Source organism: Odocoileus virginianus, chromosome 3 (genome assembly GCF_023699985.2).
Source record: "Odocoileus virginianus isolate 20LAN1187 ecotype Illinois chromosome 3, Ovbor_1.2, whole genome shotgun sequence".
Taxonomy (NCBI): domain Eukaryota; kingdom Metazoa; phylum Chordata; class Mammalia; order Artiodactyla; family Cervidae; genus Odocoileus; species Odocoileus virginianus.
Genome location: NC_069676.1, coordinates 15,202,824 through 15,221,862, shown reverse-complemented (window position 1 = coordinate 15,221,862; position 19,039 = coordinate 15,202,824). Strand labels below are relative to the sequence as shown.

At 42.7% G+C, this 19,039-nt stretch overlaps 1 protein-coding gene and 1 pseudogene across 1 annotated transcript; both read right to left on the bottom strand.

Annotated features, from left to right (window-relative positions):
- Nucleotides 1–4,051: 4,051 nt before the first annotated feature.
- On the bottom strand, nt 4,052–5,486 carry LOC110140285 (heterogeneous nuclear ribonucleoproteins A2/B1 pseudogene; annotated as a pseudogene).
- Nucleotides 5,487–17,450: 11,964 nt separating this feature from the next.
- OR2Z1 (olfactory receptor family 2 subfamily Z member 1) lies at nt 17,451–18,392 on the bottom strand. Its single transcript, XM_020898695.2, is given in 1 exon segment — nt 17,451–18,392. A coding segment is annotated over 1 exon segment (942 nt).
- Nucleotides 18,393–19,039: the final 647 nt, after the last annotated feature.

Sequence of the window (19,039 nt, the reverse complement as noted above, 5' to 3'; positions counted from 1 at the left end):
TTTTTTCCTGTAATTGAGATATAATCTTACTGCATTGTGGTCAGAAAAGATGACTGGAATGATTTCAATGTTTTTGAATTTACCAAGGCTAGATTTATGGCCTAGGATGTGATCTATTCTGGAGAAGATTCCGTGTGCACTTGAGAAAAAGGTGAAATTGTTTTGGGGTGAAATGTCCTACAGATATCAGTTAGATCTAGTTGGACCATTGTGTCATTTAAAGTTTGTGTTTCCTTGTTAATTTTCTGTTTAGTTGATCTGTCCATAGGTGTGAATGGGGTATTAAAGTCTCAGAACATAGGCAAAACACTCTCTGACATAAATCACAGCAGGATCCTCTATGACCCATCTCCCAGAATATTGGAAATAAAAGCAAAAATAAACAAATGGGACCTAATTAAACTTAAAAGCTTTTGCACAACAAAGGAAACTATAAGCAATGTGAAAAGACAGCCCTCAGAATTGGAGGAAATAATAGCAAATGAAGCAACAGACAAAGGATTAATCTCAAAAATATTCAAGCAACTCCTACAGCTCAATTCCAGAAAAATAAATGACCCAATCAAAAAATGGGCCAAAGAACTAAACAGTCATTTCTCCAAAGAAGACATGCAGATGGCTAACAAACACATGAAAAGATGCTCAACATCACTCATTATCAGAGAAATGCAAATCAAAACCACAATGAGGTACCATTACATGCCAGTCAGGATGGCTGCTATCCAAAAGTCTACAAGCAATAAATGCTGGAGAGGGTGTGGAGAAAAGGGAACCCTCTTACACTGTTGGTGGGAATGCAAACTACTACAGCCACTATGTCTCCATAGTGTGGAGATTCCTAAAAAAAACTGAAAATAGAACCGCCATATGACCCAATAATCCCACTCCTGGGCATACACACCGAGGAAACTAGATCTGAAAAAGACGCGTGCACCCCAGTGTTCATCACAGCACTGTTTATAATAGCAAGGACATGGAAGCAACCTAGATGCCCATCAGCAGACGAATGGATAAGGAAGCTATGGTACATATACACTATGGAATATTACTCAGCCATTAAAAATAATACATTTGAATCAGTTCTAATGAGATGGATGAAACTGGAGCCCAATATACAGAGTGAAGTAAGCCAGAAAGATAAAGACCAATATAGTATATGAACACATATATATGGAATTTAAAAAGATGGTAACGATAACCCTATATGCAAAACAGAAAAAGAAACACAGATGTACAGAACAGACTTTGGGACTCGGTGGGAGAAGGCGAGGGTGGGATGTTCTAAGAGAATAGCATTGAAACAAGTATACTATCAAGGGTGAAACAGATCACCAGCCCAGGTTGGATGCACGAGACAAGTGCTCAGGGCTGGTGCACTGGGAAGACCCAGAGGGATAAATGGGGAGGGAGGTGGGAGGGGGGATCGGGATGGGGAACACATGTAAATCCATGGCTGATTCATGTCAATGTATGGCAAAAAACCACTATGATATTGTAAAGTAATTAGCCTCAAACTAATAAAAATAAATGAAAAAGAAAAGAAGAAGTAAAGCAAAAGGCAAAGGAGAAAGGGAAAGATATACTCAACTGAATGCAGAATCCCAGAGAATAGCAAGGAGAGATAAGAAAGCCTTCTTAAATGACCAATGCAAAGAAATAGACGAAAATAATAGAATGGGAAAGACTAGAGATCTCTAAGAAAATTGGAGATACCAAGGGAACATTTCATACAAAGATAGGCACAATAAAGGACAAAAACGGCAAGGACCTGACAGAAGCAGAAGAGATTAAGAAAATGGGGCAAGAATACACAGAAGAACTATACAAAAAAGATCTTAATGACCCAGTTAACCATGATGGTGTGATCACTCACCTAGAGCCAGATATCCTGGAGTGTGAAGCATTGCATTAAACAAAGGATTAGAAAGCATTGCTATGAACAAAGCTAGTGGAGGTGATGGAATTCTAGCTGAGCTAGTTCAAATCCTAAAACATGATGCTGTGAAAGTGCTGCACTCATTATGCCAGCAAATTTGGAAAACTCAGCAGTGGCCACAGGACAGGAAAAGATCAGTTTTCATTCCAATCCCAAAGAAAAGCAATGCCAAAAGATGTTCAAATCACTGTACAATTACACTCATTTCACATGCCAACAAGATTTTGCTCAAAATCCTTCAGGCTAGCCTTCAGCAGTATGTGAACCAAGAACTTTCAGATGTCAAATTGGATTTAGAAAAGGCAGAGGAACCAGAGATCAGATTTCCAACATACCCTGAATCATAGAAAAAAGCAAGAGAATTCCCAAAAAACATCTGCTTCTGCTTCATTGACTATGCTAAAGCATTTGACTGTGTGGATCATGACAAACTGTGTAATATTCTTGAAGAGATGGAAATAACAGACCACCTTACCTTCCTCCTGAGAAACCTGTATGCAGGACAAGAAGCACAGTTAGAACTGGACACAGAACAATGGTCTGATTCAAAATTGAGAAAGAAGTACATCAAGGCTGTATATTGTCACCCTGCTTATTTAACTTCAGTGCAGAGTATATCATGAGAAATGCCTAGCTGGATGAAGCACAAGCTAGAATCAAGATTGCCAGGAGAAATATCAAAGACCTCAGATATGCAGATGATACCACTTTAATGTCAGAAAGTGAAGAGGAACTAAAGAGCCTCTTGAAGAAGGTGAAAGAGGAGAGGGGAAAAGCTGGCTTAACACTCAACACTCAGAAAACAAAGATCATGGCATCCGGTCCCATCACTTCATGGCAAATAGCTAGGGAAACAATGGAAACAGTGAGAGACTTTATTTGGGGGGGGGGGGCTCCAAAATCACTTCTTATGGTGACTTCAGCCACAAAATTAAAAGACACTTATTCCTTGGAAGAATAGCAGTGTCAAGACTTGACTGTTTTTAAAAGCAGAGACATGACTTTGCCAACAAAGGTCCATCTAATCAAAGTTATGCTTTTTCCAGTAGTCATGTATGGATGTAAGAGCTGGATCATAAAGAGGCCTGAATGCTGAAGAATTGATGCTTTTGAACTGTGTTGCTGGAGAATACTCTTGAGAGTCCCTTAGACTGCAAGGAGATCAAACCAGTCAATCCTAAAGGAAATCAACCCTAAATATTCATTGGAGGGACAGATGCTAAACCTGAAGCTCCAGTACTTCGGCTACGTGATGCAAAGAGCTGACTCATTGGAAAAAACCATGATGCCGGGGAAATTGAGGGCAAGAGGAGGAGGGGGCAACAGAGGATGAGATGGTTGGATGGTATCACTGACTCGATGGACATGTTATTTGAAGAAACTCAGGGAGATAGTGATAGAGAAACCTGGCATGCTGCAGTTTATAGGGTTGCAAAGAGTCAGACATGACTCAGCGAATGAACAACAAGGGATGTAATGTACAACATAATGACTATAGTTAACACTTGTTTTTGTCCCATATACTGCAGGACAACTAAGCCCACCTGTTGCAACTACTGCGCCTGTGTGCCTCAAGGAAAAAGCCCATGCACCTTAGAGTCGGTGCTTTACAACAAGAGAACCATCCACTCACCGCAATGAAGACCCAATGCAGCCTAAATAAATGGGTGATAGTGGTCTGGTGGTTAGTCCCTAAGTCATGTCCAACTCTTGGGACCCCATGGACTAAAGCCCCCAGGCTCCTCTGTCCATGAGATTTCCCAGTTGACAATACTGGAGTGTGTTGCCATTTCCCTCTGCAGGGGATCCTTCCCACCCAGGGGTTGAATCCACATCTACTGCATTGGCAGGTGGATTCTTTACCACTATGCCACCTGGGAAGCTGCTAAAAATAAACAGTAAATTAAATAGTATATATCAATAATACCTCATAAAAGTAGAAAAAATTACTTAAAAGATAAAAATTTTAAAGTGAAAAAGTTATAAATGAAAAAGGACAAATTACAACTACTTTTCTTTTCGAATTATTTTATTAAATCATAAAAGTACAACTGCTTCTTAACTCTACAGACACAAAGTTTTAAACTAACAACATTCTGTCTATTGTGCTGATTCTGGCTAACAGCTTCAAAACTTTGCGAAAAACCATTTAAAAGGTTTCACATGTCACCTGAAACTTACACATTTAACATTATCAAAGAAGGAATACTTCTACACTCTCACTAGAAAGAAACAATTAAGAAGCTAGGAAACTGTATCAAAGTCAGTTTTTTTCACAATTTTTCCTCCACAGGAAGGTAATGTTCTTAAATAACCCAGCCCATTCACAAAAATGACCCTTTGAACCTGCTCTGAGTTTTTCTGACACATCGCTAAATATTTATTCATGGCTGAGATAAGAATTTTCTTAATGTCCTTATTTCAATAACCTGAAACTGTTCTGTTACGTCTGGGCTCTCATCCTCTGCTATTCAGACAGTGAAGCCCAGGGCAAAGAGGAAAACGTTCAATATCCACGTCCCCCTCCATAACCCCAACTTCCTCCACTGCCTCCTGGGCCATAATTTTCTCCACCGTATGGGGCCGCTATGTTCCTGCCAACATCAAAGATACCATTCCTCATTGGACCATAATTAGACGATTGCTGGTTGTAATTTCCAAAATTATTGCCATAACCACCTCCAGAGAACTCCCACTGGTTGCCATACCCAGGACCTCGACCACCATATTCTCCACCTCCTCCTCCATAACAAGGGTAACCTCCAAAATTACCACCTCCAGGTCCTCCTCCATACCCATGACAGCCATCCCTAGATCTGGGACCATTTCCATATCCATCAGCTTCTCCTCTAAATTTAGTTCCTGGCCCTCGTCCAAAATTTCCACCCCCACTAGAAGAAACACTAAAACCAAAGGGGCCTCCTTTTCTACTTCTAGAACCTTGAATTTCCTTCATTTCCTGTCTCGACAAAGCCTTCCCGACTTCTGCACGATAACCATTGATGGTATGGTATTTCTGCAACACTATCTTATCCACGGGATCATAGTCATCAAAAGTCACAAATCCAAAGCCTCTTTTCTTGCCCGACTGCCTATCAGTAATGATCTCAATGGCATCGATTTTTCCATATTTCTCAAAGTACTCTCTCAGATGATGCTCCTCGGTATCTTCCTTAATTCCACCAACGAACAGCTTCTTCACAGTGACAAGCGACCCCTGTTTTTCAGATTTCTCTCTCGCAACAGCACGTTTGGGGTCAACCACTCTCCCATCAATGGAATGAGGTCTGGCCGCCATGGCTGCATCCACCTCAGCCACGGAGGAGAAAGTAACAAAACCAAACCCTCTTGATCTTTGACTGGCAAGGCCCCTTATGACCACACAGTCTGTGAGTTCTCCCCACTGCTGGTAGTACTTCCTCAGACTTTCTTCTGTGGTTTCAGAGCTCAAGCCACCAATGAAGAGTTTACGGATTTGTTCGTTTTCTTTCTTTTCCCCCTTCACGGGAACAGGTGTCACAGTTTTCTCCATCGCGGGTTCACTCGCTGCAGCCATATTTCCAGTAGCCGAGGTTAACGCGAGATCTCGCGGGATGAACAGAGACCCGGCAGGTCTCTACTGCCCCAGGAACGGCAGGTCTAGGAACCTCCACAGGGAGTCGGTGATGCGGCTCAGACCTCCAGAGCCGCTGCCTCTTTCAGTGTTCCTGCAGTGTTCCTGCAAAACACCATTGAACACTGTGACTTTTCCTGATCCAGTCATTAAGATTAATATTGCACTTCCCCTATTAATGTTTCCCATTTTGAATTGTATGTGTACTATCCAGACTTCCCAGGTGGTGCTAGTGGTAAAGAACCTGACTGCCAAAGCAGGTTAGATGTGAGAGACACAGGTTAGATCCCTGGGTCGGGAAGATCCCCTGGAGAAGGGCATGGCAATCCATTTTTTTGCCTGGAGAATCCCATGGGCAGAGGAACCTGGCAGGCTGCAGTCCATGGGTTCACAAATAGTCAGACATGACTGAAGCAACTTAGCACGCAGGCACATCATCTCTTTATCTTGATTTTCTCACTAAGTTGGATGCCCAATGAAGGGAAGAGTAATGTGGACTTTAGTGGTTTACACTGACAGACTCACTTATTCACTTTGCCCTTAGACTGGGCTCATATATATTTTTTGAAAAAGACTGTTCAAACTCAAAAAATACTTTCTAAACTTTTCTAATAAATTCACTCAACTCCAGTTATATACAATGATAAAAATCTCTTTTGTGGTAGATTGTCTAATTGGCACTAGGGCTTCAAATCCTTTATGTAATCCATTTAATCTCTAATCACAATAATCTGGTTAACATGTAAACCTAATCAGTACACCCTTTCTTTAAATCTACCATTTCTGTCTTCAGAAGATATTTTTAAAGGGAGAAACTAAAATTTTTATTTTATTTCTGTTTTCCTGCCATAATTATTAGCACTATCCCTGAACATTGATCTAGAAGTCCAAGTTTGGAGGGAAAATTACTTGATCATCCCATTTACAGAGCATTTATTGGGAGGATTAATGCTGAAACTGAAGCTCCAGTCCTTTGGCCACCTGATCTGAAGTAAAGATTGAAAAGACCCTGATGCTGGGAAAGATTGAAGGCAGGAGAGGAAGGGGATGACAGAGCATGAGATGGTTGGATGGCATCACCAACTCAGTGGACATACATTAGAGCAAACTCTGGAAGATAGTGAAGGACAGGGGAGCCTGGTATGCAGCAGTCCTTGGGGCGGCAAAGAGTCGGACATGACTTAGCAACTGAACAATTATGTGCCACATTGTACTAAAACCCTTGAGTTTAACTTAAAGTCACTGCCCCAGTTTATTTGAATCCTAATGAGTAAAAAGGGTGATAGAATAAAGAATATCTACTATTGTGCTTAATCTGTCCGTGGGGATTCTCTAGGCAAGAATACTGGAGTGGGTTGCCATGCTCTCCTCCAGGGCATCTTCCCAACCCAGGGATCAAACCCAGGTCTCCCACATTGTATGTGGGCTCTTTACCCTCTGAGCCACCAGGGAAGCCCAAGAACACTGGAGTGGGCAGCCTGTCCCTTCTCCAGGGGAGCCTCCTGACCCAGGAGTCGAACAGTGGTCTCCCGCATTACAGGCAGATTCTTTACCAGCTGGGCTACCTGAGAAGCCCATATCTACTATAGTTTCAGGTATAATTAAGTATTGTGATCATCAATAAGGCCAACAGAGAGACAGAGAAAGAAGGAGATATGTAGGAACAGAAATAAGAAGGGAGAAAAAAATTAATGACAATTGTTGATGAAGAAATTGCAGAAGGCCAAACTGATGACCTATTTGAAGCAATAGGTTCAAATAGTTCTTGAAGCAAAGAATTGAATTTTTTTAAAGAAAGGAAGGAAAACCAAACACATAGTGTGTAAAACAACTTCTCAGAGAGGACTATTTAAAGAACACTTCCAAATACTTCTACTTCATAGTGACTTTGTTTTAAAAAAAAATATATATATATATATATGTATATATACATATATATATATATATATATGTACAACCTGGGATTTCCCTGGTGGTCCAGTGGTTAAGACTCCAAGCTTCCACTGCATGGGGTTTGATCCCTTGTCTAGGAACTAAGATCCCGCATGCCAAGAAAAAAATCTGGGGTACTATCCCAAGAAAGCTTCAGACTCAAAATATACAAAATCATCAGTATTTCTTAACACTAGCACCAAGGAAATAACTTTCAATAAGGTGACCTCTTTAAGAGCTATCGTCTGCCAACTTAAAAAGACTTTGCAAAAAAAAAAAAAAAGTACATAAATGAACACTCTCTTGCAATCAAGAGAGATTCCACACTCACCAGAAGAGGCCTGCTTGGACCTCTGGTCTATGCAGGATTCCCTATCTTCCAAGTGCTGTCCTCTGACCACTCTGGAGATGCAGACAGCCTGTGACTTGCTGGAAAGTACAGGAACTTCTGCCTCTGGTTCTCTTTTTATAGAGGAAGAGAGTGGACAACCCAATCAGGGGACAACCCAATCCAGAGGACACACCCCTCCCTCAGATCAAAGGCTTTGAAGAGATTTACGAAACTTTATCCACAAAGTTGAGAATTTGAGGCTATTGACACTGTCAGATACTCTTGTAAATGAAAAAATGTAATACATTTGTGTCTGGGAGTGGTGTTGGCAGTTTCAACATTTTAATGGTTACTCCCACTCAGGATACATTGTACAAAAAAAATTATTTCTATACACAGAAGTATCCATAAGCTTATGTTTTAACACAATAAAGTAGAGGCTGTTTAAATGTTTATCAGTAAAAGTCCAAATCTTTATTAAAAATCTATAAAGTCTATGCCAATAGCCATTCCAAAGAAATCAGTGTTTTGTGCATTTGCTAAGTCGCATCAGTCATGTCTGACTCTTTGGGACCCTATGGACTGCAGCCCACCAGGCTCCTCCGTCCATGGGATTCTCCAGGCAAGAACACTGGAGTGGATTGCCATGCCCTCCTCCGGGGGATTTACCCCACCCAGGGATCAAACCCACCTCTCTTACATTTCCTGAAAGGCAGGTTCTTTCCCACTACCTGGGAAGCCCTCTAAATAGTCTGTTAACTATCTTTATTTCGCTGACTATGATTTAACTTTTTCTTCATTCTGATGTGGGCTACCTTTTGAAATAATTTCAATTTCTTTGGTAAATAGAAATATTATAGAAACCAATTTCCTCTGTGTTTACTTTCTTTAATGTGTGTTTTTAAATACTTAAAATTACAGACCTGTGTACACTACCATGTGTAAGATAGATAGCCAGTGGGAAGTTGCTCTATAGCACGGGGAGCTAAGCCCGCTGCTCCATGGTGACCTAGGCGGCTGGGATGGGAGGAGTGGGAGAGAGGCTCAGGAAGCAAGGGATGCATGTCTGCTTAAGGCTGATTCACCAGAAACTAAGACAAAACTGTAAAGCGGTTATACACCTATAAAATTTTTGTAATTTAAAATTATATAATCAGTTATACCCCCAATGATGTGCAGAAAGTAATCATGAGTGAACATTGAGCTGTAGCCATGTATCAGTCCTTCCAAAACCATGTATTTTGTTGTTTCGTTGCTAAGTTGTGTCCGGCTCTTCTGCCACCCCATGGACTGTAGCCTGCCAGATTCCTCTGTCCATTAGGATTTCCCAAGAAGAAAACTAGAGTAGATTGCCATTTTCTTCTCCAGGGGATCTTACCAGCTCCGGGATGAAACCCAGGTCTTCTGCATTGCAGGCAGATTGTTTACCATCTGAGCCACCAGGGAAGCCCAAAAGAGTTTAAAAAATAAAAATAAATTAAAAAATAAAATCACCTAGGTTATCTTGTTCTGTTTCTATTGGTGTTGGGTGGATAATACAACATCTGATGTTTAATTGTAGGGAGCAACATGACTGGGCTAAGGAATGCCCAGTTAGCAGGTTGTGTATTAACTCTGTGTTCCTGAAGATGTTTCTGGAAGAGATTAGCATTTGATTCCATAGACTAAGTTAAGAGACCCCACCCTCCCCAGTGTGGCAGAGGGTAGTGGGGGAGGGGGAGTGTCATCCATTCTGCTGAGGGCCAAATGGATCAAAAAAGTGAAGGAAGGGTGAATCCATTCTCTCCTCTTGAACTGGGATGTCCACCTTTTCCTTCCCTTGGACTCAGAGCTCAGGCCTTCAGACTTGAACTGAATTTTACCACTGGCTTTCTGCTTCTCCAGCTTGCAGATAGTGCTGCCAAAACCTTGCCTTTCTGTGCACTGATGCCAAGTGGAAAGATGAAGACAGTTATGAAGGAGAAAGAAAGAGTGGCTTTATTCCTTTGCCAGGCAAAGAGGGACCAGAGTAGGCTAGCGCCTCATGAACTGTGCCCCCTCGATGGGGAATAGGGAGAGGTCTTACAGTCTGGGCTCTTGGTTGGGGTTAGGTGATAAGGATCAAAGCAGTGACAGGCTTGCATTCTGATGGGTTGGTGGTGAGGTAAGTAGCAGTCTGTGGTGCTCGAGAAGACTCTTCAGAGTCCTTTGGACTGCAAGAAGATCAAGTCAGTCAATCCTCAAGGAAATTAACCATGAATATTCAGTGGAAGGACTGATGCTGAAGCTGAAGCTCCAATACTTTGGCCACCTGATGCGAAAAATTGACTCATTGGAAAAGACTCTGATGCTGGGAAAGATTGAAGGCAAAAGAAGGGGGCAGCAGAGGATGAGATGGTTGGAAAGCATCACGGACTCAGTGGGTATGAATTGGAGCAAACTCTGGGAAATAATGGAGGACAGAGACTGGCATGCTACAGTCCATGGGGTGGCAAAGAGTCGGACACGACTTAGCCACTGAACAACAGCAACAAGACCTTGCTCCAAGGTTGCTCTTGACCATTTCTCCTTGGTCTTGCATTCCCACCCTTCCCTAATTAACAACTGCTTGAATCTGCCCACTGGAGCTCAGAGAAGGTCATGGGGGCTGAATGAAGGCCATTTCCTGTAATTGAAGAAATGGGGGACATGGAAAGTCTTTGTGCCCTGGAGTCCCATAGACCCCTGCTCAGTATCAGACTCAGAATTCAGACTGCAAGATTTCTCACTTTCATAACTATGTGAGTGAATTCCTTAAAAAATCTCCTCTTCAATATACTTTATATCCTATCGGTGGTCCAGTGGCTAAGAGTCCACGCTCCCAATGCAGGGTGGGTTCGATCTCTCGTCAGGGAACTAGATCCCACATGCTGCAACCAAGAACCCCCGTGCCACAACTAAGACCCAGTACAGCCAAATAAATTTAAAAAACAAGATAAAGTCCAAAAGAGGTGTACCTGGAAGAAAGTTACAATGCATAGGAGCCTCCCTCAAACCCCAGAAGGAGACAATCCACTCCCCCCCCCAAGAGTTTATGTACATGAACACATGAAAAAACACTTAAATGTGAATAAATGCTCATACTCAAACTATCTCCCTCCCTCCCTCCCTCTGTCTCTCTCTGCCTTACTGTTGATCGCAGCATTTATTTCTATATGATGGGTTATGAACTCTTTGCTCTACTTATCAGTCCCTCTCACTAAGGAAATGGGAGCAGTGCTGTTTAATTTCAGGATCACAAGTTCTATATCAGCACTTTGCACATAGTAGGTGCTTCGCAAAAAAGGGTGACCAAATTCTTTCTGCAAATTGAGACACATTGGGGAATAAAGAAGGCAGTGTTATTAGCGCAGGACAACAGGATAAATATCTGCCAAAGACAAAAATGAAAAGGACCGAAAAGTTCAAGTAAAGGATCAGGTTTGCATTTTAAACAGATCGTTGTGATTAGAATCTCAAAATTGGATTGTGTAGAGAAAGTATTTGAAATCTAAGCTGTAATTCCTAGTTTATTGCAGTGATATCTTTACCTAAGTGTATGCTATATTATGCCTCAGCTGGTAAAGAATCCACTTGCCAATGCAGGAGACACAGGAAACGTGGGTTCCATCCCTGGGTCGGGAAGATCCCCTGGAGCAGGGCATGGCAACCCACCCCAGTATTCTTGCCTGGAGAATCCCATGGACAGAGGAGCCTGGAGGGCCACAGTCCAGAGGGTCACAAAGAGACGTGACTGAGTGACTAACATTTTCGCTTTAGGATGCTGCAGGTGGGTAATGGTGTGTTCAAAACCTCAGTAGTGTCAGACTCTGCGACCTCATGGACTGTGGCCCCCCAGGCTCCTCTGTCCATGGGATTCTCTGGGTAAGAATACTGGAGTGGGTTGCCATTTCCTTCTCCAGAGGATGTTCTTGACCCAGGCATGGAATCCGAGTCTCTTATGTCTCCTGCATTGGCAGGCAGATTCTTTACCACTAGTGCCATCTGGGAAACCTGCAATATGAAGATCAGAGAACTGGCTGGTTTAGATCAGGATGTTCATGACAACATTTGCTATGGGGCTTGGTTAATTGCAGAGATTTTTGTCCTGTGACCTTGGTACAAAGTTCCACACCTGTGACCGTGGTATAGGGCTCCACACCAACTTCACAGAGGAAGCAATGAGACCAAGAAACAGGCCAAGAAGAAAACTGGAGGAAGCTCTAGACACTCAAGAAGACTGACCAGAGCTTCCCTGGTGGTCCAGTGGTTACGAATCCGTCTGCCAATGCATAAGACGTGGGTTCAATCCCTGGTCCAGGAAGATCTCACATACCTTAGAGCAGCTAAGCCCAGGCACCACAACTACTGAACCTATGCTCTGGAGCCTGTGCTCCACAAGAGAGACCAACTCGGTGAGAAACCCAAGTACTGCAGCTAGAGAGCAGCCCCAGGTCCTCGCAACTGGAGGAAAGCCTGAGCAGCGACCAAGACCCAGTACAGCCGAAAGTAAGTAAGTATAAAAATATTTTTTAAAAAAGAAGAATACTGGTCAGCTGCATATTCCAAAGGTCAGTGACTAGAATAGCTTTCCAGGCTGACAGTGAGTTCAGGTGACAGCTAAAGGGAGGAGACCTTGGAAAACAAGAGAACGCAGGGACTCCTACTTGCAGCCATGAAGAAGGTGAAAGTCCTTTGGATTTTACAAATGCCTTAACAACAATTCCACCAAGAAGTTCAGCTGAAAGTCTGGACCAACCTAAGGATGGGTAGGCGTGTGCACACCAGCCCTGACACCCCTGGTGGTGTCCATATCAGCTATAGAGGAGTCCAGGAACCGGCTGGGATCTCTCACAGCCTGTCTGCAAGAAACAGGTAACCTCTGGGGATAGCAAGAGTCAGATGCATATGGTGAAGAAGTAAGAGAAGAGACTGACTTTGGTCTTAAGGACCAATAGGATTGCCAGGGAGGCAGAGAGAGGAACCAAGAAAGAGCCCTGAAAACACAGTGAGACAGGCTACATTGGTCCCAAAGAAGAGAAGAGTGGGGTGGTACTTGAGAAAGACAGACTAAACTTTCACCCACATCTATTGCAACATCTATCATGATCTTTCCTTTTCATGGTAAATCTCAATATTTATTTACTATAATATTTCTTCATTTTCTATTAAAGTCTACAGGATAATTCGGCTCAGGAATTACTTAGTTTTTTTGAACTTATATTCTAAATGTCTTATCAATAGGCAAATGGAGGGAGGATGGGAGGGAGCCTCAAAAGGGAGGGGATATATGTATGCTTACGGCTGGTGTTCAGGCTGGTTTTAGAAAAGGCAGAGGAACCAGAGATTCCAACAAATTGCCAACATCTGCTGGATCATTGAAAAAGCAAGAGAGTTCCAGAAAAACATCTATTTCTGCTTTATTGACTATGCCAAAGCCTTTGACTGTGTGGATCACAATAAACTGTGGAAAATTCTGAATGAGATGGGCATACAAGACCACCTGACCTGCCTCTTGAGAAACCGGTATGCAGGTCAGGAAGCAACAGTTAGAACTGGACATGGAACAACAGACTGGTTCCAAATAGGAAAAGGAGTATGTCAAGGCTGTATATTGTCACCCTGCTTATTTAACTTATATGCAGAGTACATCATGAGAAAGGTTGGGCTGGAGGAAGCACAAGCTGGGATCAAGATTGCAGGGGAAAATATCAATAACCTCAGATATGTGATGACACCACCCTTATGGCAGAAAGTGAAGAAGAACTAAAGAGCCTCTTGGTGAAAGTGAAAGGGGAGAGTGAAAATGTTGGCTTAAAGCTCAACATTCAGAAAACTAAGATCATAGCATCTGGTCCCATCACTTCATGGCAAATAGATGGGGAAACAGTGGAAACACTGGCTGACTTTATTTTTCTGGGCTCCAAAATCACTGCAGATGGTGACTGCAGCCATGAAATTAAAAGATGCTTACTTCTTAGAAGGAAAGTTATGACCAACCGAGGCAGCATATTAAAAAGCAGAGACATTACTTTGTCGACAAAGGTCCATCTAGTCAGGGCTATGGTTTTTCCAGTGGTCACGTATGGATGTGAGAGTTGGACTATAAAGAAATCTGAGCACAGAATAATTGATGCTTTTGAACTGTGGTGTTGGAGAAGACTCTTGAGAGTCCCTTGGTCTGCAAGGAGATCAAACCAGTCCATCCTAAAGGAGATCAGTCCTGGGTGTTCACTGGAAGGACTGATGTTGAAGCTGAAACTCCAATACTTTGGCCACCTGATGCAAAGAGCTGACTCATTTGAAAAGACCCTGATGCTGGGAAAGATTGAGGGCAGGAGGAGAAGAGGACGACAGAGGATGAGATGGTTGGATGGCATCACCGACTCAATGGACATGGGTTTGGGTGGACTCCGGGAGTTGGTGATGGACAGGGAGGCCTGGCGTGCTGCGATTCATGGGGTTGCAGAGTCAGCACGACTTGAGCAACTGAACTGAACTGAACTGAAATGATGACTGTTGTATAGCATGCTGTTGTGTGGCAGAAACCAACACAACATTGTAAAGCAATTATAGTCCAATTCAAAATCTAAAAATATTTTTTAAATAGATGAATGGATAAAGAGGATGTGATGTGTACATAAAATGGAATATTGCTCAGCAACAAAAAGAAATGAAATCTTGCCACTTGCAACAATGCAGATGAATCAGGAAAGTATTATGCTAAGTGAAATAAGTCAGACAGAGAAAGACAAATACTGTATAATCTGACTGATATGTGGAATCTAAAAACAAAACAAACAAAGCAGAAACAGAGCAAACTGGTGGTTGCCAGAGGGAGGGGGTTGGGGGCTGGGCAAACTAGGTGAAGGGGATTAAGAAATACAAACTTCTATTTATAAAATAAATAGGTCATGGGGATATAATAAATAGCACAAGAGATGCAGTCAATAACACTATTAATTTTGTAGAGTGAGAGCTTAATGAACTTCTCGTGGTCATCATTTTGTAGTGTATTTGATTGTTGGATCACTATATTGTACACCTAAAACTAACATAATATTATACGTGATCTATAGTTCAATTTTAAAGTATGCATATATATGGAATCTAGAAAGATGGTATTGATGAATTCATTTGCAGGGCAACAGTGGAGACACAGACATAGAGAACAGGCTTGTGAACACAGTGGGGGAAGGAGAGGATGGGAAAAATTGAGAGAGGAGCATGGAAACATATGCATTACCATATGCAAAATAGATAGCCAGTGGGAATTTTCTCTGTACTGCAGGGAGTTCAAGCCAGTGCTCTGTGACTACCTAGAGGGGTGGGATAGGGTAGGAGATGGGAGGGACCTTCCAGAGGGAGAGGACATGTTTATACCTATGACTGATTCATGTTGATGTAGGGCAGAAACCAGTAAAGTATTGTAAAGCAATTATCCTCCAATTGAAAGTAAGTTTTTAAAAAAATACATCAATGGACTTCACTGGCAGTCCAGTGGTTAAGACTTTGCTTTCCAATGCAGGGGCTCAGATTCGATCCCTGCCTGGAAAACTAAGATCCCACATGCCACGTGGCCTAAAAAAGCAAAACATAAAACAGAAGCAGTATTGTAACAAATTCAATAAAGACTTTAAAGATGGTCCACATCAAACAAATAAATAAAGTATATTAAAACAAGAAACAAGTTTTCACCAAGTCTTTTAATGCTTCTAAAACACTCTGAAAAACATGGCTCCCCAAATACATAGAATGATCATATTGAAATCACTGGAAAATACACAATACATTAATTGAGAAGGAATATTTCACCGAAAACATTTTTTAATTCATGAAAAGTATTTAACTTAATTTTTAAAATGAAGAAACTTTTTAAAAGAACAAAAGATTCCATATATATGTGTTAGTATACTGTAATGGTCTTTATCTTTCTGGCTTACTTCGCTCTGTATAATGGGCTCCAGTTTCATCCATCTCATTAGAACTGATTCAAATGAATTCTTTTTAATGGCTGAGTAATATTCCATGGTGTATATGTACCACAGCTTCCTCATCCATTCGTCTGCTGATGGGCATCTAGGTTGCTTCCATGTCCTGGCTATTATAAACAATGGAATTTAGAAAGATGGTAACAATAACCCTATATGCAAAACAGAAAAAGAGACTCAGATGTATAGAACAGACTTGTGGACTCTGTGGGAGAAGGCAAGGGTGGGATGTTTCAAGAGAACAGCATCGAAACATGTATATTATCTAGGGTGAAACAGATCACCAGCCCAGGTTGGGTGCATGAGACAAGTGCTCGGGCCTAGTGCACTGGGAAGACCCAGAGGGATCGGGTGGAGAGGGAGGTGGGAGGGGGGACCGGGATGGGGAATACATGTAAATCCAAGGCTAATTCATTTCAATGTATGACAAAAACGACTGCAATGATATAAAGTAATTAGCCTCCAACTAATAAAAATAAATGGAAAAAAAATTTAAAAATAAAAGAATAAAAGATTATCAAGGAAAGCAGGAAGGAATAAAGAGAAAAGCAAATATTATTTCTTTAGGAAATACATAGTTTTAAATCTATTTTTAAAAATCAAGCACTTATTTTAGTTATATAACCAAGGACAAAATAAAGTTTGAATGTCTAGTGAACATGAAGCAGAGTAATGATTTATGTTCAATATTTACACTTTGGCTTTTTTTGTTTCAATTGCTCTTGTTTACAACTGTTTTCAAGGCTGGGCTTAACAGCAAAGATGGAGTTTGTTTTTAAGCTTCCAAATGAGACCTCTATATTTCATTTTTAAAGGAGATATGCATGGTTTTCCATCTTTATACAGACACACACACATGCACACACACCTATGGCAGGTAACAGATCACTGCTTAGTGGTCAAATAGCACAATAGTTTGGCATCAGAACATCATGGGTTCAAGCCCCAGCTGTGCCACTTTCTGGAAGTGTGACCACTGATGACTTATTTTCCCTTTTTCAGTCTTTTTTCTTACACATAACACATGATAGTCACTACATCTCAAAAGCTGTCATGGGGACAAAATAACATTTACTCAGTAGATCAATTGGTCTAAAGCGTTAATTATTACTAGTATAATTATCAGTTCAATAACAAGGAAATCTCAAGTTTACAAAGTAGGGTCTTCCATTCATGCATGTGTGTTAGTCACTCAGTCATGTCAGACTCTTTGTGACCCCATGAACTGTAGCCTGCCAGGCTTCTCTGTCCATGGAAGTCTGCAGACAAGAATACTGGGGTATGTAAACATTCTCTTCTCCAAGGGGTCTTCCCGACCCAGAGATGGGACCTGAGTCTCCTGCATTGCAGGCAATTTCTTTACCATCTTAGCCACCAGGGAAGTCCTGCTTCCATTCATGTAAATAGTGCTAAAAATACGGGCAAGAATACACTAAAGTATATTTCTTTTTAATACAGGACTGCTACTATTGCTTTCCACAAGTCCATGGGAGAAAACATGAACCCAACTCCTCAAGGGATGGGAAGAAGCTGGGCAGACACTTAGCCTTGGATCTAAGGCCTTAGCAGCTGCACCATAAATTGGTCCTTCGGTGAGATGGGTGGAATGGAGGGCCACTAAGATCACACCCGCAGCTCCCTCTGTGATTATCACTTTGCCTTGCGCCCAGCTCTGCGGAGAACTTTGACCAAAGCCGTCCACACTTCCCGGTTCCTCAGGCTGTATATGAGGGGGTTGAGTGTGGGGGTGATAAGGCTGTAGAACAGGGAGACCATGTTGTCCTGGCATGGGCTGTGGTAGGCACCCGGGACCATGTACATGAACACGGCTGCGCCATAGAAGAGTCCCACTGCTGTGATGTGTGAGGAGCAGGTGGTGAAGGCCTTGTGGCGAGCCTCCTCTCAGCGCATACGTAGAACAGCCCCCAACACGTGGCCATAGGAGGTGGCAATGAGGGAAAGCGGAAGCACCAGGATCAGCACTCCCGAGGTGGACAGCGCCAGTTCATAGGCGGACGTGTCCGCACAGGAGAGCTTCAGCAGCGCGGGCACCTCACAAAAGAAGTGGTCCACGGTGTGCGAGGCACAGTAGGGGAAGTGCAGAGTGATGGAGGTCTGGGTGCAGGCATTGAGCACACCCGCCAGCCAGGAGGAGGTCACCATGAGCAGGCACACCCAGCGCCTCATGAGCAGAGAATACTGCAGCGGATGGCACACAGCCACATAACGGTCATAGGACATGAGGGCCAACAGGACGCCCTCAGCCACACCCATCAGCGTGAGGAAGAATATCTGAGCTGCACAACCCCCGAAGGAGATGGAACCTTCTCCCTGCAGAAAGTCTGAGGCCGTCTTGGGGATGGTGACCAGCGGGAAGCCAACATCAAACAGGGAGAGCTGACCCAGCAGAAAATACATCGGTGTGTGGAGCCGGGAGTCCACGCAGATCAGGAGGAGCAGAGTGGCGTTGCCCAGAAGCCCCATGATAAACATGACAGCCACCAGGAAGAAGAGTAGCTGGGGTGACCCTGAGCGGCTGAAGAGGCCCACCAGAATGAAGTCAGAGGCCACTGACTGATTCACATCTGTCATATTTTACACAACATACCTTTGCTGCAAGAAGAACTGGAGAACCATGGCAAGAAGCTTGAGTGGGGACGGGTATATATGTCTCATCCATGTGCCAACGGCTACTGATTGGTAATGGCTGCCTGGAGTGCCATCTGGAGAAGAGCTGTGAGGTCACAGCTAAGATTAATAGGTGGAAAAAGCCATGATTGATTAGTGATGTCTGTCACAGGCATGGGATGGGAAAACCATAACTGGCACCTCTGAATGAGATACTTGACCACACGCTGGTCAAGAGCTACTCACCTACTCTTTTTTTTTATAATAGCAATATTTAGCTTTTCCCTTTTTTAAACATTAATTTTTACTGGACTGTAGTTGCTTTCAGCAGTTAAAGAATCTGCTGCCTCGCAGGAGACATGTAGAAGACCTGGGTTCAACTCCTGGGTTGGGAAGATTCCCTAGAGAAGGAAATGGCAACCCTCTCCAGTATTCTAGCCTGGAGCATTCATGGACTGAGGAGCCTGGTGGGCTATGGTCCATGGGATCAAGAAGAGTTGGACATGACTGAGTGACTAACACATGCATACATAGTTGCTTTACAAAGTTGTGTTCCCACTGACTCTTGCAGTCCCAATTTCATGGTCCAAGTCAAAGATAGGAACACAACC